The 22,720-nt window shown below is 40.0% G+C and overlaps 1 protein-coding gene across 2 annotated transcripts in view; it reads right to left on the bottom strand.

Moving 5' to 3' along the window:
- The window catches only part of nol6 (nucleolar protein 6 (RNA-associated)), a 76,136-nt gene that overhangs the window by 8,585 nt on the left and 44,831 nt on the right, over nucleotides 1-22,720 (bottom strand). For both annotated transcript variants that reach the window (XM_079447909.1, XM_079447910.1), the window contains 6 exons: nucleotides 19,184-19,301; nucleotides 14,201-14,355; nucleotides 13,921-14,084; nucleotides 13,356-13,508; nucleotides 12,992-13,089; nucleotides 8,254-8,378 (listed from right to left, as the gene is read on the bottom strand). In XM_079447909.1, the coding sequence (XP_079304035.1) occupies nucleotides 8,254-8,378; nucleotides 12,992-13,089; nucleotides 13,356-13,508; nucleotides 13,921-14,084; nucleotides 14,201-14,355; nucleotides 19,184-19,301 (813 nt within the window). The remainder of the gene's footprint in view (nucleotides 1-8,253; nucleotides 8,379-12,991; nucleotides 13,090-13,355; nucleotides 13,509-13,920; nucleotides 14,085-14,200; nucleotides 14,356-19,183; nucleotides 19,302-22,720) is intronic.

Below are 22,720 nucleotides of genomic sequence, written 5' to 3'. Positions count from 1 at the left end.
AACTACTACATTCTTTTGGAGTAATACAACACATTAAAGGATTCAATTTAATCATACACTCGACCTCATTATATCTCACGGAGCCGATCTAACCAAAGTGACAATGTCACCGATCACTATCTTATAACAGGTACACTGCGCACTGCAGGAATCAGCTGTTTAACTCGCTATCGACAGGGTACAACAATTACCTCCACTACTAAAGATAGTTTTGCAAAGAGCTTGCCAGATCTGACTCCTTTAATAACCATACCATTAAATAAAGAATCTCTCTATGACATGACCACCAAATTGGGCACTATTTTCTCTAATACATTAGAAGCTGTCGCACCTTTGAAGTCAAAAAAGATTAATATGGTACAATAGCACCACTCATGCCCTTGTAAAACATGTAAACTAGAGCGCAAATGGAAAAAATCCCAATTAGAGGTCTTTAAAATTGCGTGGAAAGAGAGTTCAAACTGTTATAGAAAAACACTAAAAGCAGCAAAGGCTGAGCACCTCCGTAACCTCATAGAAGCCAACAAAAACAATCCAAGGTTTATATTTAGCACAGTTGCTAAATTAACAAATAAACAGGCATCAACTGACCTGGCTATTCTGCTGCACCCCGGTAGCAATTAATTCATGACATTTTTTACAGAGAAAATCAAAAATATTAGCGACAAAATAGTAACACCTCAACCTCAAAGTCTGACCTGATGAATTAGTACCAACCGCCGCTTCAAAAGAAAGGCTACAGTGTTTTTCACCTATAAAACAGGAAGATTTGATTAAAATTATTGCAACATCTAAAAATACAACTTGCTTATTAGACCCAATACCAACTAAATTATTAAAAGAGTTACTACCTGTTGCAATCGAGCCCATTTATAACATTATCAACTCGTCAATTAATCTAGGCCATGTCCCAGGACCCTTTAAGATGGCCGTCATTAAGCCTCTTATCAAGAAACCAAACTTAGATCCAAATGAACTAGGAAACTATAGACCGATTTCAAATCTCCCATACCTGTCTAAAATTCTTGAAAAAGTAGTGTGCACTCAGTTGTGCTCTTTCTTACAAAATAACGACATACACGAAAAATTTCAGTCAAGCTTTAGACTGCATCATAGTACTGAAACTGTGCTCAGATAGCATCAGATAAAGGTAACCTCTCACTCCTGGTCCTGCTTGACCTTAGTGCTGCGTTCGATACCGTAGACCATAATATACTTCTAGATCGCTTACATAATAATACCTGTATTGAGGGACAGGCACTACAATGGTTCAGATCTTACTTGTCAGACAGACATCAATTTGTCCATTTAAATGGGGAATCATCAAATTAAACGCAATCAATAAAATCAATAGTAAATAAGTCTCATCAAGACCAGATGATTCCTCCCAGCTATCCAAATTGGCAGAGTGCATTGAAGACACGAAACATTGGATGACCTGTAATTCCCTTTTAAATTCTAATAAAACAGAAATATTACTTATCGCAAACCAAAGACACGCAAACCAAATATTTAGGATTATGAACTGCAAGTTGAATGATGTACTGTTACTCCAACAAAAACAGTTATATTACTTATATTAGGCGTTATATTAGACAGAAACCTGTCATTTCGAAATCACATCTCAAATGTCACACAAACAGCCTTTTACCACCTAAGAAATGTTGCCAAATTAAGAAATATTCTATGTGTTGCTGACGCAGAGAAGCTTATTAATGCATTTATGACCTCAAGACTTAGTGGCTACTTAGTGGTTGTCCTGCATCACCAATAAACAAACTAGAGTTAGTTCAGAACGCAGCTGCCAGAGTTCTAACCCATCCATCCATTTTCTACCGCTTATCCGGGGCCGGGTCGCGGGGGCAGCAGTCTAAGCAGAGATGCCCAGACATCCCTCACCCTAGACACATCCTCCAGATCTTCCGGGGGGACACCGAGGCGTTCCCAGGCCAGCCGGGAGACATAGTCCCACCATCGTGTCCTAGGTCTTCCCCGGGGTCTCCTCCCGGTCGGACGGGCCCGGAACATCTTCCGGGGAAGGCGTCCAGTAGGCATCCGTAACAGATGCCCATGCCACCTCAGCTGACCCCTCTCGATGTGGAGGAGCAGCGGCTCTACTCCGAGCTCCTCCCGGGTGACCGAGCTTCTCACCCTCTCTCTAAGGGATCGCCCAGCCACCTTGCGGAGGAAGCTCATTTCAGCCGCCTGTATCCGGGATCTTGTCCTTTCGGTCATGACCCCAAAGCTCATGACCATAGGTGAGAGTAGGAACGTGGATTGACCGGTAAATTGAGAGCTTCGCTTTGCGGCTCAGCTCTTTCTTCACCACGACGGACCGGTACATCGACCGCATTACTGCAGAAGCTGCACCGATCCGTCTGTCAATCTCCCGTTCCATCCTTCCCTCACTCGTGAACAAGACCCCGAGATACTTAAACTCCTCCACTTGAGGAAGGAACTCTCCACCAACCTGAAGTGGGCAAGCCACCCTTTTCCGACTGAGGACCATGGCCTCGGTTTGGAGGTATTGATTCTCATTCCAGCCGCTTCACACTCTGCTGTAAACCGTCCCAGTACATGCTGAAGGTCCTGGTTTGAAGGGGCCAACACGTCAATATCATCCGCAAATAGCAGAGACGAGATCGTGTGGTCCCCAAACCTGACACCCTCTGGCCCCTGAAATTCTGTCCATAAAAATTACGAACAGAACCGGTGACAAAGGGCAGCCCTGCCGGAGTCCGACATGCACTGGGAACAAGTCCGACTTACTGCCGGCAATGCGAACCAAGCTCCTGCTTCGGCCGTACAGGGACCTGACAGCCCTTAGTAAAGGACCACAGACCCCATACTCCCGAAGTACCCTCCACAGGATGCCGCGAGGGACACAGTCGAATGCCTTCTCCAAATCCACAAAACACATGTGGATTGGTTGAGCAAACTCCCATGAACCCTGCAGCACCCTGTAGAGGATGTAGAGCTGGTCCAGCGTTCCACGGCCTGGTTTTCGTCCAGAGTTCTAACCAAGTCTAGAAAATATGATCACATAACCCCAATGTTATCAACCCTTCACTGGCTACCCATTAAGTATCGTATTGGAAGTTATTTTAATCACTTATAAAGCCTTAAAGGGTTAAGCCCCTACCTACCTGACAGAGCTTCTATCACACTATAACCCATCAGGCTCTCTAAGATCTCAAAACTTAGGACTTTTGATAACACCTAGAATAACTAAATGCCCCAATGGGGGGGGGGGGGGGGGGGTCGAGATTTTTTATACGTAGCACCTAAACTCTGGAATAGCCTTCCCGATACTACTCGAGGATCAGACACACTCGCCCAATTTAAAGATTAGAGACGCATCTTTTCAGCCACGCATTCACTTAATGCCAAATTTGCTAAATAAATCAAAGAGACACTGCTGACATTAGATATTAGGTGCTTATATAATAAGTTAAACTATTCATGTTCTGTTTTACCTCTTGTGTTTTTAATTTCCCCTGTAAAGCTGCTTTGGAACAATGCACATGGTGAAAAGCGCTATATAAATCAAATTTAATTGAATTTTATATAGTAAAAGTTTGACCTTGTAAAGGATACTTTTTCTTCACGTTCTGTACTAACAAATAATTTGATACTTTTTTTCTAAATGTTTGGATTTAGAATTGAATGTGCAGTGTTCCCAATGCATTTGTCTATTGAAATAGAAGTTAAGGATTTTTAGCTTTAAACACGTTTTTAAACACTGCTTTTATCACTGCTTCAAATTTATATGCAATTCACTTTTGACAAATGTTTGGAAACTGTGACCGCGTTCATCAGTGGGTGCGTGCAGAACGTGCTGCTTTTTCATTTATCCAGAACCTACATAGTTAATGATGAATATACAACCTATATTTATGTTTATAAGCAAGTAGTTAATGATCAATTTGTGTACCTTATTATAAAGTGTAACCCATTTTTATTTTTACATTCTTCTGTATATATTTAAAAAAAAAACAATAACATTTATTAAGAATTCTGGCTCCACTGATTGGTTATGTGCCTATATGGACCACAGATTAGTCCGGTCACATTAAAAAAGTACTCCCAAGTCAGCTTGTTATGTATATAAAAGACAGAATCTGTTTCTTGCATTTCAACCTATCCACCACCATGGTCCAAGACCAAATACGTTTCAAAGGATGTCAGGGACAAGATTGAAGACCTGCACAAACTTTGAATAGACTAGAGACAGAAGTTTGGTTAGAGGGAGACAACTGTTATTTGTGCGGTTATTTATTATTATTTAGAAATAGAAGAAATACTAAATAACCATCAATTGTCCTTGGTCTGGAGCTCCCTGCAAGATTTCCCCAATGGGGTAAAGATGATCATGAGAAAGGTTAAAGATCAACCCAGAACTACACACGGAAGAAGCTTGTTAATGAGTTCAAGACAGTTTAGGACCACAGTTAGCAAGCAAACCATTGGTAACACGCTATGCCATAATTTATTGAAATCCTGAAGCCCCGCAAGGTCCTCCTGCCCAAGAAGGCCCGCCTGGCTTGTCTGAAGTTTGACAATGAAAATCAAAATGATTCAGAAAAGGCTTTGGAGAAAGTGCTGTGGTTAAACAGGAAGAAAATTGACTCCTGTTTTTGGAGGGAGAGAAATGTTGACTATGGCCCCAAGAACACCATCCCTACAGAGAAACACAATAATGGAAACATTATGCTTAAGGGCTTTTTCTCTGCTCGGGTACAGGATGACTTCACTGTATTGAGTGGTTGAGGGACGTGCCAATGTACTGTTAAATATGTGGCAAGAACATCCTGCCCTTAAATAGATCACAGAAGATGGGTCGTGGATGTACCTTTAACATGACAAAGACCCAAAACATATTGCCAAGACAACCAAAGAGTGGCTTAAGGAGAAGCACATAAAATGTCCTAGCCAGTCTAGACCCTACTCGTATAGAAAATCTGTGAAGGTTGCTAAAGCTCTAATCTGCTGAGCGACAGCCAAGAAACCTTAAAGTTACAGTGGGGCAAAAAAGTATTTAGTCAGCCACCAATTGTGCAAGTTCTCCCACTTAAAAAGATGAGACAGGCCTGTAATTTTCATCATAGGTATATTTCAACTATGAGAGACAGAATGAGAAAACAAATCCAGAAAACCACATTGTCTGATTTTTAAAGAATGTATTTGCAAAATATGGTGGAAAATAAGTATTTGGTCAATAAAAAAAGTTCATCACAATACTGTTATATACCCTTTGTTGACAATGACAGAGGTCAAACGTTTTCTGTAAGTCTCCACAAGGTTTTTACACACTGATGCTGGTAATTTGGCCCATTCCTCCATGCAGATCTCCTTTAGAGCATTGATGTTTTGGGGCTGTTGCATTTACATTTATTCATTTGGCAGACGCTTTTATCCAAAGCGACTTACAAGTGTTTTTTTTTCCAGTGGCACATTACTGCAGAGCAATCAGGGGTGCCTTGCTCAAGGGCACTTCAGTCATGACCTTCTGGCACTGAGATTCGAACCGGCAACCTTCTGATCACAAGCCCAACTCTCTAACCACCAGGCCACAGCTAACTAACCACCGTCGGCTAGTCCTACGTTGCCCGAGCGGTGTATTTGGGATCATTGTCATGCTGAAAGACCCAGCCACGTTTCATCTTTAATCCCCTTGCTGATGGAAGGAGGTTTTTACTTAAAATCGCACGATACATGGCCCCATTCATTCTTTCCTTTACACGGATCAGTCGTCCTGGTCCCTTTGCAGAAAAACAGCCCCAAAGCATGATGTTTCCACCCCCATGCTTCACAGTAGGTATGGTGTTCTTTGGATGCAACTCAGCATTCTTTCTCCTCCAAACACCACAAGATGAGATTTTACATTTGACCACATGACATTCTCCCAATCCTCTTCTGGATCATCCAAATGCTCTATAGCAAACTTCAGACGGGCCCGGACATTAACTGGCTTAAGAAGGGGGACACGTCTGGCACTGCAGGATTTGAGTCCCTGGCGGCGTAGTGCGTTACTGATGGTAGCCTTTGTTACTTTGGTCCCAACTCTCTGCAGGTCATTCACTAACTTCCCCTGTGTGGTTTTGGGATTTTTGCTCACCGTTCTTGTGATCATTTTGATCCCACAGGCTGAGATCTTGCGTAGAGTCCCAGAACGAGGGAGATTATCAGTGGTCTTGTATGTCTTCCATTTTCTAACAATTGCGCCCACAGTTGATTTTTTCACACCACATTCAGTCTTCCAAGACTGGTGCAGGTCTAAAATTTTGTTTCTAATGTCGTTTGACAGCTCTTTGGTCTTGGCCATAGTGGAGTTTGGAGTCTGACTGTTTGAGATTGTGGACAGGTGTCTTTTATACTGATAACAAGTGGAGGTTACAGGTCTGTGAGAGCCAGAAATCTTGCTTTTTTGTAGGTGACCAAATACTTATTTTCCACCATAATTTGCAAATAAATTCTCAAAGAAATCAGGCAATGTGGTTATCTGGATTTTCTTTCTTATTCTGTCTCTCAAAGTTGAAGTGTACCTGTGATGAAAAATGACAGGCCTCTCTCATCTTTTTAAGTGGGAGAACTTGCACAATTGGTGGCTGACTAAATACTTTTTTGCCATACTGTACTTCTAAAAGGCAGAATAGGTGATGCTGTCCAGAAACATTATTTTCATGCTGGTTGGAAATCTCTTTCTATCCTGAAAGCAATCAATGAGTAAAGTGGTCCAATTATGTTTTTATAATTATATATCGTCTGTGAAAGGCCTAGGACCAAAAAACTTTCGCCCAATCATTGCAAGTGTTGGCAGATATGATTATAATCTGTGTTGCTTTCCACGCTGGGAGCTGCTACGGGAGTCAAGGGTTTCAAAGATGATGCCATGGTAAATTCTGGACATGGCATGATTAGATCTTGTTGGGTTTGATTATGTTGCTTAGTTTGTGGACCTTTATGTATTAGCTCAACGGCATCGTTACCCAGCATCTAACTGGAACTATGCTGCATCTAAGCTGCTGTTTTCGCTATTGTAGCAACATTAACTATTTTGTATTGTGACATGTTCTTACTGGTGAAGGAGACATGATTTGAATGGAATTGATAGAAGAGCTTCTGGCTTGTTCATGTTTTGGAGGAGGCGTGGCTTTGTACAGAGATTCACATGGAGGGTGGGATCATGATTTATGTGCTAGCAGGCTTAAGTTAGCTTCTTGCCAAATCAGCAATTCTGCCTTTAATTTGATTAAAACTTTAGAAATGTTGTTGTATTTATAGTACTTTCATTTAAATTAGATTTTCAAAAACTCTAAATCAGACATGACCACATGTATCTCCCTTTGTGCCCTTACAGCAGTGGTTCCCAACCCTGGTCCTCGGGTCCCCCTGCAATCATGTTTTAGATGTCCCACTATATAGAACACCTGATTCCACTCGTCCTGTTGTAATGGAAATTTTCTAATCTTGCTTCATGATATGTCTATGTTTTCGGAATGTTATGTTTTTCTCTATGCACATCATACCACTCTGCCTTTACCCTCGAGCAGGAGCCAAGATGTTCTGTATGGAATAACAGGCATCACTTCTCGTAAACCAGCTCGGGATTCTTGCTAGGGAGCAAAGTGTTGGGGTGTCACGTTTTAGTCATATATATACTCTGTGTGCAGGAGGAAAGAGCGCCTTTTCTCTGCAGCATGCTCATTGCTTATGATGCAGATTAAACGACAATAAAATACTTTGCAAAGTACTTCAATTTTTTCTCTGTGTATTGCGTTTATCAAAGTTGACTCATCTAGATTAAGGAATAAGAAAATTCCACAACACTTTTCCAAACGTTGGTTTGCTAGCACACTATCCTGCTGATTATTTAATAACTTAATAGCTTTACATTTTAATGTAAAGCTATTGTCATTTAGCAGACGCTTTAATCCAAAGCGACTTGCAAAGAATTCAGGGAGCAATAAGCGATAAGTCATACAACATATGAGGTCGTAGGAGACCGATTAGTAGTGGACAAATATAAATGAGTCAATGACCCTAAACGGTAGGTTAGAACGTTTTATACTGTTAATATGCAGATACAGTGACAAATTAAAAAAATGAAATCATGTGTTTAAGAACCCTCATGCATCACTTTACTATCATTTTAGGATGTTTCCTGTGAAGCTGTTTTATAATAACGTGCATTGAAAATAAGCACTTCAAAACGGAACCACATTCAAAAATGAAAGTGAACAATCCACAAACCTGCACTGAAGGAGCTTCTTTAGTCCAAACAGACACCGTCTTGTCATTGGGTGTAGCAATGAACATGGCAGGAAGCGATTCTCTAGAGACCACAAAGTCATTCTTTATCTCTGCATAGTCAGCATCTAGAACAAAATAATCAAGCAGTATGTAATAGGCTTTATGCCAAATGCCACATGAAAAAAATATGTCACATCGCATCGTTTTGTTAGGTCTGTATGCACCGGCGGCGCCAGGGGACCCTCCCAAAAAACGCCTTTACCCCCCCCACCCCCTTTCCTGATTAAAAAATATTTAATATATGTTCAAATATATATATCCGGGATAAAGATTTAAAAATGGTTCTCTTCAAACTATGCAGAACAATAAGAGTTAATAATTTATTCGATATATAAAAAAATATAAACATAATCACTGCGACGCCCCATTAACGTTGCGGTCCTGAAGGTATGCAAGAAATCTGAACTCATTCGGCCACCGGGGGGGCGGAATAACGCTTTCGGAGTGACTAAACAATTGTGAATCATGTGACTAAACAATTGTGAATCATGTGACATTTGACATATACACAAACTCATTTTGAACAACTTCACCTCTTGAACCATTTATGCTGATCAAACAGTTTTTGAGTTATCAGCGATGACGTCAAAAACCTACTTTCGTGAACTAGTCCTATGTTTTTCGACCGTTCGGAACCAAACCCATGCCCAATGACTTCTGTGGTGTGTGAATGTAAATGGTTATCGAAAAAAAGTAGAAATTTCCTTTCACGATCGCTTAGGGGAGCCAAAATTTTAAATGGGCAGAGCCTATCACATTAAAATGGCCATTACTCTAGCACTATTTGAGATATCATCATGGGGCTTGGAATATATGTGTAGACCATCACTCAGAGGTTACGTACAAAATACCGTGGCGTTTGGATACTAGGTGGCACTATAACTGTACCAATGGCAAAATTCACACGTCTGTTGGTTGCCTAATCAATTGTGTATCATGTGACATTTACACAAACTATTAATATCATATGACAGCTCTCTAAATTCTGAACAACTTTGCCTCTTGAACCATTAATGTAAATCGAACGGTTCATGAGTAATCGGTGATAATTAGGGCTGTCAAAATTTACGCAAGATGATTCATTTCTATAATTAACGGCGAACATTTTTTTAACGCATTAACGCATTCTCGCCATGTTTTACCCACAATTCAACCCCCGCTGCGTTAATTTCTCGTCGCGTAAACAGCATGGCTGACACGGGGGAGATGGAGGTGTCCGAAGAACCCGTTGGCCCTCTGGTTGGACACTTCGAGTATAAAAAGAACAAAGATGGAACTGTAAACAAACATGTTGTGGTTTTTCACACTGCAGGAAGGACTTTTCGTTTCACCGAAGCACCTCGAGCCTTAAGTATCATCTTAACGCCAAGCATTCATTTGTTGGGGCTTCAACTTCAGATGTTAAGCCTGGCATGCGTCAGACCACCCTCAACGAACGCCGGGCATTAAGTAAGTCTACGTCAGATAAGCTGACAGACACAAACCATGCTCAACAGTTTCAAACCATGGCACACAAGTGGAAAATTGAAGAAAAAAAAAAAATCACAACTATAGGGACTGACAGTGCACGAAATATGACCGCTGCGGCTAAACTTCTGCCATATGAGCACATGCCCTGCATCGCTCACATGCTACAGAGAAGCATCAACGTGAGCCTCTCTAATAGTGGATTTGCGAATGTGTTGGCCAAGTGTCGCAAAATTGTCGGTCACTTCAGACACAGCGCAGCAAACACCACGGAGCTTAAAGCACAGCAAGCGGCCCTGGGACAGCAGCAGGAGCCACTGATCCAAGACGTGCCAATGCGGTGGAATTCCACGGTGGAAATGATCAAGCGCCTGAACCGCAATCAAGCAGCACTAAAAGCAACACTGGACCAACAAAACCACAAACTGGTTATGCTAAAGCCACCCGAATGGGACAAACTGCAGAGACTGAGCACTCTCCTAGAGCCCTGCAGATAAGGAATGCACATATAATGTGCAAATTGAAAAATTTTATTGAACTGATCTAGCTCAAATTTAATATTTAACTATTTGCCAGCATACCAACTAGTGTTCAAATACCTTGTGTGTGTGTGTGTGTGTTTGTGTGCATGTGCGTGTGTGTGCACGTTTTATTCTACTGCAGGTATGTAACTGAGATTCTGGGTGGAGAGGCCTATATCTCCTGCTCAGTGGTACTGCCTGCCCTCTGCCACCTGCGTCAAGTGATGAAGGTCTCTGAAGAAGACCGTGCATTTGAGGGGAGATTTAAGACAATCTTCATGGAAGAACTAGCCTCCCGCCAAGAAAATACTAACAATGCATGGCTCAAGCTTGCAACAGCGCTGGATCCACGTTTCAAAAACTTGAAGAGTCTGCCCAAGAGTGAAAGGGAAGAGGTGTGGACCTCACTTGGAGGCATGCTTTATGAACAATCACCCAGAAGGTCTCTGCTGACTTCTCAAGATGGACCACCGAGGAAGAAAACTCACCTTCAACAGATGGGCTCAGATTCAGAATCAGATTAAGAGGTACAACCTGATAGAAAGATACACAGGTACAGAGCAGAGCCAAGCATAAGTATGGAGGACTGCCCCATGCAGTGGTGGGCTGCTCATTCAGGAGCACATGACAAGCTGGCCCGGATTGCCAGCAAATATCTAGCGACTCCTGCATCCACGGTTCCATGCGAACGACTCCTCAGTCGCGGGCCATATTGTTCAGAAGAAACGGTCCACTTTACATTCAGAAAATGTTAACCAGTTAGTTTGCCTTAGCAACTGGCTAAAAGATGAATAAATAACAGATAAAAGAGCCACATGCAGATGTGTGAAAGTCAAGTTGTTTGTTCATAAAGAAAAACGTTCCATTAATCTATCCTGTATTTGCTAAGAGCAATGGTTAAATTGCCAAAATTGTTTAGAATTAAAATTATTTTTTGGATTTGTCATTAATAAAAAAGATGACAAATGTAATATGCGCTTGTCATTTATCTTTCTGTTCTGAGAACAGTACACAGAAAATGTGAAATTTTCAGTCATATTTAGGATTGTGATTAATCTAAATTAATTCAAGAAACATTATGATTAATTAGATCAATTTTTTTTATCTTTTGACAGCCCTAGTGATAATGTTAAAAATCTACTTTTGCGAACTAGTCCTAGGTTAAGCAATTTCAAAATGCCCACCACAGTCTCTAGATCAATAACAATCAAAAACATGTTAAACTTTTTCATTTGTGACCATAACAGGGTCCTTTTTTATTAACGTGAAAAATGCTTGTTCCTCAACAAATAATCAAACTGACTTGCCAAGTACAATCATACATTTATGATTGCCCGAGATTCCTGCTTCCAGCTATATTTAGTCTTGTCACTGATATTCAAAAATGAAAGCAATAGTTCAGCCCAAAATTTTAATTCTTACATATTTTACATAAAAATAATTAACATTTTAGGAGGCGATGGCCTAGTGGGCAGTGCTCTGACATTAGGCGCAGTTGCGCTTCGACCGACCAGAGTTTTTGGTCCGATCCCATCCCCTTCTCTCTTCCACTTTGCTTCGTGTTCTCTCGCTCTCTAACTGTACTTCAAATAACGTCTCTCAAAAACATATTGTTTCACTCGGGAAGAAATGCAATAACCCAAAAGAGTCGTATGGATTGCTGTTATGATGCATTTAAAAATGAGATTTAAAAATGGGGCTCTATCCAATGCCATTACAAAGCTGGAAACAGCCAGGATTTTATGTAATTTTTCAAATTGTAATTGGCTGAAGAAAAGTCGTCACATACACCCAGGCTGGCATGAAGGTGAGTAAAATATGAAAGAATGGGGTGAACAACTGGATTTTCACAATATTGCACAACCTCAATTGTCATGTTTTCTAAAGCAGTTATAATAAAACAGTTGTGTCCTTAAAGGGATACGTCAGGGGCAAAACTAAATTACACCATGTTGTACCTACCTTCAATGCATCCTAGGTATACATGACCTTCCATAAAACAAAAAAAAATGCTGCGTTGTCACCAGAACTTTGGACAATCTCAAGGAAGAGTGGAGAGGCACACAATCCACGTTGCTTGAGGTCCAGTGTAAAGTTTCCACAGTCAGTGATGGTTTGGGGTGCCATATCATCTGCTGGTGTTGGTCCACTGTGTTTTCTGAGGTCCAAGGTCAATGCAGCCGTATACCAGGAAGTTTTAGAGCACTTCATGCTTTGTATTTGTCTTAGGTAATATTAACATTTTCTGAGATACTGAATTTGGGATTTTCCTTAGTTGTCAGTTATAATCATCAAAATTAAAATAAATAAACATTTGAAATAAATCAGTCTGTGTGCAATGGAATGAATATAATATACAAGTTTAACTTTTTCAGTGGAATTAGTGAAATCAACTTTTCTATGATATTCTAATGATATGACCCGCACCTGTACACCTAGGATGTCACAAGGGAGAGTACAACATGGTGTGATTTTGTTTTGCTTCTGAACTATCCCTTAAACATTTAAAACTAAAAACTTTTATCATCCGACGAATAGAAGATGCAGTCACTGAAAAAGCTGTGATTTATCATAACACAATTGCCACTAAACAATCAGCATTAAAAACAACCCATTTCATACTGCACAGTAAAGAACTACATGACATTTATTCTTAAATAGGTTCATAAAATACCCAAGATAAAACCCACCTGTAAGTTTCTGATTTAGGTTGACTATCAGTGGATTGTTTCGCCAGTCAAAAGTGGAAAGCACATAGAGGAAGCGAAGGAACCCCACCTGAGGAGAGCTGAAAATGGAAAAGCATTAATAACTGGTGCTTGAGAATACATAACAACTGTCTACTGTCAACTGTAGACAGCGCAGATTTCAAGTTGATGCCTCAAGTTGCACAGTTATTGCAACGTCTAATTAAACAATGACTATAATGAGGTTGACCGGGGACAAGATAAAATGTAGATGGGAAGAAAGATGGAAAAGTAATACTTCTAAATAAAATTATCAAATTACCTAACAACTACATTCAGAAAATACAGCTACAATAAGAGATGTTACCTTGGTGGATCGAAGGGAGCAGAATGTAGGAACAGGGAAGCCACCAGCAGGTCAGCTGGTTCCTCTTGGATGTCTTCCAACAAGAACTGAGATGCCAACCAGCGTTTAGACAGACGAGATACTGTACCAAAACATGCATGCTGCTGCTGCAGCCTGAAATACACCAAATTCGTAGACTTATTGCTTAACACTAAAATGATACATTTACAGAACGCGCTTTATTAAGAACAGTGATAAGTGGCACTAAACGTAACGAAACAGCATATTGGTTGTAGTGAGGTAGGTGGGAAGGGATTCGAGGCCGGTGTGAGTGATAACGAGCGTCAGCTGTACGCGCACCGGTCTCGTATCACGGAGGAGATTGGGAGCATAAGAGGAACCGGACCGTCAGTTAGAGAGGACCAGGCCTGGAATTTATGTCCGGTTTGTGTGTCTCTCATGGTGACTGCCGGCTGTCTATTTACGTTTTTATTTATTAATTAAAAGTTGTTTTATGTTCGCCGGTTCCCGCCTCCTTCCTTTTATTGACCTTGTTACATTGGTGTTTTGCATAAGTGGGCTTTACCCATGCAGGGTGCTTGTTAGGTAAGGTTTATGTTGTGTTTCCAGTTCCAGGGACTGGGCCTCAGGGTTGTCCCTATAGATCAGCATTCCCTCTGGGGTCAGAGCTTCCCTCAAGATTTGTGGTTCCCTGTGATATGCCACATGGATGCGGAAGGCTAGACCATCCTGAGTAGACATGTACAGAAAACACAAAACAAAGGCACAATAATAAATTACAATCCTAAATATGGCAATTTGGACAAATGGCTGAAAGTTTGCATATTAAAATAAAAATAAACTACCTTCCACACATCCAGGTAGGTGGGTGTAGCATGATATATGTATTTGTGGTGCTTGTTAAGCAGCTCTCCTAAGCAGACATGAAAGGCTGCTTTAATGTGATGTATTGCCAAATGGTTGCTGGGCCATTTTCCACTCCCCTCCATATGAACAATGACTAGAGACAAAAAAGGTTAAAAGATATCAGCAGACTCAAATTAATAATTAACAAGATTATCTGTGGAGCAGATCTTTTTTTTACATAAAAATCACTGTTCATTGGTTCTTATGTTGATGTTTAATAAGAATATAATACTCGAAGTGACTTAACACCAATAAGGTTATGAATAAGGGCAATAGTAATGAACTGTAAGTAAAGCTCTCTCTCTCTCTCTCTCTCTCTCTCTCTCTCTCATTCACAATTCATTCATGATTTAACAGTGGGGGAGCTTGGATAGCTTTTTTTGCTTCAATTAATGAAAAAAATAATTTAAAAATTGCATTTTGTAAATGCATTTTTGCATTTACTCTGGTTATCTTTGTCTAACATGAATCATTTAAATGTGACAAATATACAATAAAAAAAACTCTGAAAAAGAATTTGCCCCTTACTCTCACTGTACACAACACATACTAAATGAGATCACAGTTGGTCAAAACAAACAAAAATTGGTAGAGCATACGTTTGAGCGCTCAAATAGATTTAGCTTAATTCATATCAATGGCATAGAATAGACCACTTTGGTTCTTAAAAGGCTTTGATATGTTGATTGCAGCAGAAGCGAACCGTGATGCTTGAGCCTTTGTAGTCTGCGCAAACGCAACCACCCCCACAGACACAAACGCACTTCCCACAGTACAGCAAGTTATTTTACCAGACTGTGCTTTCCTACAGAAGTGTGCATACATCATCAAACCATCACACTTACTACATAATGCGGCGGCTCGAGTTCTTACACGTACAAAGTATGAGAATATTAGCCCGGTTCTGTCAACCTTGCACTGGTTACCTATAAAGCATCGCTTTAACTTTAAAATCTTGCTTATTGCCTATAAAGTCCTACATGGTTTAGCTCCTCACTACTTGAGTGAACTTCTCTCGTATTACAGTCCTTCACATGCACTACGCTCTAGGGGTGGGCGATATGGACAAAAAATTATATCTAGATATTTTTGGCGATTTTAACGATAACGATAATTAGACGATATCCATTAAAAATGTGTTTTTAAAAGTCTGAGTTACTTAATCACTGATGATAATAATGGGCACCATGTTGAATGAAAACAGTGCTTATTTATTTTCTTTAACAAGTAAGTATTCAAGTAAAACAATTCAAAGACATACAAAATACTAATTGAATAAGTTTACGAACATCGAACTCTGAGTAAACATTCAGTTGTACACCTCTGCTGTACTGTAAATTGTACAGCATACAAGCAAGATGAAATTATAATATATGATAGAAGTTGGGGAGGGCAGTTGAGCTGAAATAATTTCGACTTGGCACTTTCCCTACCTACTGAATCGGCAGCATTTATTTTGCTTGGTGATTGTTTTAGCATTTGTTTAAACTTTGTGATAGCATTTGTAATGTCTTGCCACTGTTGCTTTTCTTATCGTAAGGCACATTTCCGCTAAACGACTCCGCTAAAGTTTGCTGCGTATGTTGTGCAGCAGGTACCTTAGCCGATGTCGGCTTTTCTCGGGCAGCAGAGTCTCTGAACTTTTCATACTCTTGGTATTCCTTACTATGGTTGGTCGTCGAGCTGCTTTTAACAGCAACATGTTTCCTACACACTTTGCAGAGTGCCGTCTTTTGCGCAACATCAGTTTTCTCAAAACCGAACCACTTCGATGCAAGTGAGGTTGAGCCACGTTTAGCAACTAAGTCATCTGAAGTAGATTGCGAGGCTCTGGGTGTCTGCATGTTGTCTCTTTCTGTCAAATGTTTAGCATAACCACATTCGTTAACCGGTGTTGAACATGCGTGCGGCCATGCGCTAACCTGTGACGACGTGTATGCATACAACAGCAATCACGTGACGCCCTGCTGCAGCCTCTGAATGTGTGGACTAAGCACTAAGATCTAGCAGCACCAATAAGGAGATAAAACTTCGGTCAGACGCCAAAAGCAGCTCATTTGTAACTCCGATCAAAGTTAGTTGTTTGTTCAGTGGGTTTCACTTCTGGTTGCATAGTTATAATTTTTTCTCTAATATCTTGGATTTTATTTGTTAAGTACTTCATAAATTAATCACTGCTATGCTGGTATACAGAATTAGAAGGTTAATTTAGCCACTGTGTTAAATAAAAACCTAGGGCTGTGCTGGTTTTCTTCTATTAGTGATGAAAGGTAGGCGGATCTAGATGTTTTTAGGGCTTTCCTGTATTTTCGAATACTATCCTTCCATGCTGTTAGAACAACCTCTAATTTAATTCTAAGTGCAGCTTTCTGAGCCTGAGTGTGTTCATTAATCCACAGTGTCGGGCTGTTATTTATTATCTTCTTTAAGCGAAGAGGAGCAACTGTGTCTAGCATTTCCGAGAAGGTTAAAATTTTCAATGGTAAAGTCAAAAATCATCAAAGTCATGCTAGAGATTTGAGACAACTCAGGCAGGTAATCAAGAAACGCACCTTTGGTAATTAAAGTTATTGTTCTACCATATTTGTAACAAGGAGTTTGATTTGCAGCCATAGGCCAGTGAAGCAAGTATGATACCAGATAATGATCTGAAATGTCTTCGCTCTGCTGAAAGTATTTAAACGTCGTCGTCCACGTTTATACCGTAAGACAATATTAAATCTAAAGTATGATTACAAAGGTGAGTGGGTCCTGACATATGTTGTCTAACGCCATGGAGTTAAAAGTGTCTTTAAAAGCCATTCCTAAAGCATCTGTATCATTATCTACATGAATGTTAAAGTCACCAACAACAAGGACTCTGTCTGCAGCCAGTACTAGTTCTGATAAGAACCCACCATATTCTTTAAAAAAATCTGTGTGGTGCCCTGAAGGCCTATATACAATAGCCAGAATAAATTTGAAAGATGTTTTATCCTTAGTATTAAGTGTATATACAGCTCAGTAGCTCAGTGGTAAGAGCATTTCAAGGTTGTGGGTTCGATCCCAGGGGATTGCACATACCTATGTATAAATGTATAGGACAATGCAATGTAAGTCGCTTTGGGTAAAAGCGTCTGCCAAATGTAAATGTTATTGTAAAGTGCAGCAACACCTTGCCCTCTGCCTTTAAGGCGAAGCTCATGTTTATAATAATAATCTTGGGGGACAGACTCATTTAAAGCAATATAATCATCTGGCTTTAGCCATGTTTCTGTCAGACAGAGCATGTCTATTTTATGATCTGTTATCATATTGTTAACAAAAAGTGCTTTATTAGAGAGAGATCTTATATTTAGCAATCAGAGTCGTAACAGTTGATTATCTGTATTATGTTCATGTTTAGTTAGTTTAACGTTAATTAAATTACCTTTGAGAGGTTTACACATTATTTTATCTTTGCTAATCCGGGGGACAGACACAGTCTCTATTTTATGATGGATTATCTCATGTTGTGCATTTTGTGTATTCTGTGACGTGAGACGGCAAGCAGACCGTTGGTTATGCCATTCTGTCTGCTCCCTGACCTGGGCCCCAGTGAGTCAAGTTTTAGCATTAAGACTATGTGCTATATTTCTAGACAGAAGAAAAGCTCCAGCCCAGGAGGGGTGGAGACCATCACTTTTCAACAGGTCAGGTCTGCCCTCAAAACTCTTTGTCATCTATGCGCTCCAAATGTTTCACTTGAGCGTTAATAAATAAACAAATTGATTAAATAAGCGCTATTTTCGTTTTTTCAGGTGTGAATTAAAGATTTGGTTAACATTTTATTTTGGTGTTGATTTTAAATAAATGTACTTAATTAAGTGGCTTTTTCGCTTTACTGAAAATTTGAATTGAGGTGTTTAGGTAAATCAATAATAAATGTATTAATATAAATGCAATACTTGTTAAAAACGTGTTTGCGACCGAGACGTGGTAGTTTGTTGTTGTTGTTTGCCGCAGTTTATTTAAAAAAAGACGATTAAAAATAAATAGCCGAGACAGTCAAGGTGTCCGCTCCCTTTTCCCCAGGCCAGTCTAAAAAAGAATTTCTGCCTGCGCCACTTAACACTTACCATTTATCTGATGAAATATCACTTATTGTGCATATTCTGCATATGTTAAATTTAAGACTGACAAAATCACTCAATAAAGCAACCATAATGATTTGAGGCACGGCATCCTAATAAATCACACATAACTTGATGATCAAATTGCTTGATGACAAAGTCTTCCTCCAGTTTGAACAACATTTATCAGCTTTCCTGTTTTTTCCCAACACTTGATTAAGTTCATCAACATTTTGTTTTGAATTACGTTTTCAGAAAACTGAACGTTCTGGCTTTGATGTAGATGGTTCTTAAAGGGTCATGAAACCACAGGCATGTATTTATCAATTTCAGTGGAGAAGCCTTTCCCCCACATATTGAACAGATATAGTGCATTTCAGATAAAAATTTACTTTTATATATATAATTATTGGAATATGTATTTTTGCAACTCCTGGTAAGTGTTCTGCTTTTTCTTCATTTATCCATCAGCTTACATACTATTACTATGTGCAATGAATAATTAGGGGAAATGTCTTCTCATTGGAAAAGAAAACACAGTGTCATGAATAATTATGAGAGACAGATGCGTCATGTACGAGACATGTCACAACCTAATCCCAGTAGGCAAATAAAACACAAAAAAGCTCAATTTTAACTAGTTTTCTCCACTGTAATAATTTACATTTGCTAAAATTGTTTTCGATGATGTCTAACAAAACCAATTCTGTTAACATATAAAAAAATTGTTTAGTGTTTTGCAACATTTTAAAGAAGTCAAAAGTCAGAAAATAATATAAACTGCTCAAAGTTAAACATTCATTAGGTATGTACATAAGATCGAGACACTACCTTTTATAGGGGTGATGTAATAAGGACAGGGTTTGTCTGCTTTTGGCACTAATCCAACAGGATTCATCTTTCCATCAAAAAACGAATAATCCAGTTTTACAGGAACCGGTGGGAAAACCTGCAGAGGACATCAAGTATAATTGCATAAACATGAATTCACCAGAAAACTCTGTTGCCAGTACACAATTATAAGCAGTGCATAAGCAATTATAATCTTAAAATCAATCCTAAAATTAACAGGGAGCCAGTGAAGAGAGGCAAGAACAGGAATGATATGCTCTCGCTTTCGCCAGTCACGAGACGAGCGGCAGCATTTTGCACCAGTTGTAGACGAGATAGGGAGGCCTGGCTCGCACCAACATACAGAGCATTACAATAAGTCGAGTTGTAATGAATGCATGTATAACCCTTACAAAGTCTTTGCAGGATAAAAATGGCTTAAGCTTAGTAAGAAGCCTAAGTTGAAAGAAACTGGCTTTCACAACAGAGTTGATCTGCTTCTCCATTTTAAAATCACACTCCATTTTAACTCCCAGGTTTGTTACAACAGACTTACTATGCGGTTGCAAAATGGTCAGATCTATTTGTGAGACATCAGAGGTGCCACTGGGTTTAAAAATCCTGACTTCAGTTTTACTCTCGTTAATGTTAAAAAAATGTACTTCCATCCAGGCTTTAATATCATTAAAACAGTCAACCAATCTTGTTAAGGAATTATTATCATTTCTTTTGATGGGCAGGTAGATTTGTAAATCATCTGCATAGAAATGGAAGTTGATGTGTCATTTTAGTAATGATCCAAGGGGGAGCACATAGTGAAAATAAGAATAGGCCCGAGAATGGAACCCTGGGGAACTCCACATGTAAGAGACATAGGTGAAATAGAACCACCAAAACTAACTCTAAAATCTCTGTCTGACAAGTATGACCTAAACCATTCTAAGGCAGTGCCCTTAATCCCCACGTCATGCTCGAGGCGAGAAATAAGGATGTTGTGGTCAACGGTCAAATGCAGTTGTGAGATCTAAAAGCATAAGAATTGCACAATCTTCAGATTTAGTTGAGATTAAACGATCATTAACAACTCTCAAAAGGGCGGATTCAGTGCTATGAAATGTCTTAAAACCCTCAAGAATATCATGTGTATCTAAAAACGACTGCAGCTGTAGAAGAACAGCCTGCTCTAAAATCTTCGATACAATTGGAAGTTTAGAGATAGGGCGATAGTTTGAAAATACTGATGTGTTCAAATCAGTTTTTTTGATGAGTGGCTGCACCACTGCTTGTTTAAAAAAGACTGGTACAAAACCTGAAACAAGACTGCTATTTATCATTTCTTGGATGATTGGTCCAATAGTTTCCAAAACCTCTTTAAAAAGGCAAGGTGAAACAATATCAGTAGGACAAACTGAGGGTTTCAAATGTGTAACAATATTTGTATGAGTAGTGATGGATACCGATTCAAAATAGGTAAAAACAGCTGCACACTATGGAGATGGAGGGGTCAAAAGCAGAGCGAGAAATGCTTGCTCTAATTGAGGCAACCTTATCCACAAAAAAATGTAGAAATGTTTTCACAGGCCTCAGAGGATGCTACATGATAGACGGAATTGGGGAGTATTAAGATTCTAGGAATTCATTGTTTAAAAAGAACAACAATTATTTGAAATAAAATCAGAGAGATTTCTCGGCTTTCACAGTTCTCTGATAGCTGTATAAACTTTCCAGCGATCTGGCATTAACCAAGGCCGCTCTAACAGGAGCCTCCATATCCTTGGTGACAACAGGTACCAGCCAGGCATCCACAGGGTATTATTGCGATAATAACTTAATCCGTATTCTGCCAGAGAGCCACGAGAACAGCAAAAGTGGTTCATCTGCAGTCAGTTTTGTGGAGGAATTACTGAAGACTGGACTGGGGCTGGATTCAACGACAGATCTGCATATTCAGAGAGCGCACAGGGCTTTGGCTCCTTAACCGACTGACAAAAAATTCCTGAGTTACAAAACAAATCAAGTCAGCTTTATTTATATAGTGGTTTTTACAATGTTCATTGTTACAAACCAGCTTTTCAAGAAAACCTTGACTATAAGCAAAACATAAAAGGGTATGCAAGTCAAAACACAGGTCAAATATCAGACACACTATATATTCCTATATGCAGTGTTAATTAAATTAGACTATTACATTCTAGCAGTTTGCAAGGCAAACATTGCAAAACAGTATGCAAACGTTGGCGAGGAACCCAAAACGCCATTGGAGGAGAAAAAAACCTCAAGAGGGAAACCATTCCTGGCCAGGGTATTTCAGTTCCCCTCTGGCAAAAGCTGCAGCCTCTGCACAAGCTTGACAGTGCTTGCACAACACTGCTTGAGTCAAGTTTTAGCATTAAGACTATGTGCTATATTTCAAGACAAAAGAAAAGCCCCAGCCCAGGAGGGGTGGAGACCATCACTTTTCAACAGGTCAGGTCTGCCCTCAAACCTCTTCCAGTTATTTATAAAAACTATATCATTCTGCAGACAACCAGCCATTTAGATATGATAATCTGCTATGTATCTCATCACCACCGTAAGCAGGGAGGGGGCCAGAGAATATTACTGTGTGTTCACATAGAGCGCGAATGAGGCGTCAAAAACGCGCTATTCGCGAGTAGTTTGACGCTTGAACATTTTGTGTTTACTCTCTTCATTCGCGTCATTCGCGTCATTCGCGAGTGAAATTCGCTTCACGAAAATGTTTTTACAATTTACCGGATTCTCCGACCTCCTCACTCACTTTCTTCCAAGCAAGATCCTTTTTATTCCTATTTTTATGAACACGTATCATATAGCTCCGGGTGTCCACACACTGAGATGAGCTTGTCCTCCATTTTTTATTTCTGCCTCTGCTCGCTACGTCGTCTACGTCATTACTCAAGCAGGCGCCTGATTGGTTAACGCGGCGCGAATTTTCGCCAAAGTTCAGATTTTTCAACTCGCGCGAGTCGCATCATTCGCGCCGCCTCATTCGCGCTATTCGCGCCGCAAGCGCGTCTATAGCGTCTTTGCATTGACTTAACATGTAAATCACTCGCGCTTGACGCCTCATTCGCGCTCGGTGTGAACACACAGTTACAGTGTCTGACATCGTGCTTACTAGCTCACAAACCTCTTTAATATGATCTTTTGTGATCTCCGATTGACGGAGTCGAATATCAGTGCCGACGTGAATAACAATCTTACCGAATTTACGATTAGACTTAGCCAGCACATTTAAATTTGACTTGATGTCAGGCACTCTCGCTCCCGGTAAACATTTGACTATGGTGGCTGGTGCCTCTAAGTAAACGTTCTGAACAACAGCCTCACCGATAACTAGGGCACTTTCAGCAGGTTTCTCAGTCGGTAGGTTACTGAGTGGGGCAAACCTGTTCGAGACTGTAACCGGAACAGTTGAGTGATGTTTTGATCTGAATGTTGAACTATGCCGTCTCACAGTCACAAAGTTTCCCGGCTGCAGGGGGATCTTCAACCGGAACCGAACTGTGTGCGCTA

This window comes from Barbatula barbatula, assembly GCF_947034865.1.
Source record: "Barbatula barbatula genome assembly, chromosome: 2".
NCBI classification, from domain to species: domain Eukaryota; kingdom Metazoa; phylum Chordata; class Actinopteri; order Cypriniformes; family Nemacheilidae; genus Barbatula; species Barbatula barbatula.
Note: the sequence above shows the minus strand (reverse complement) of the source record. Positions and strands in the feature narration are given on the sequence as shown.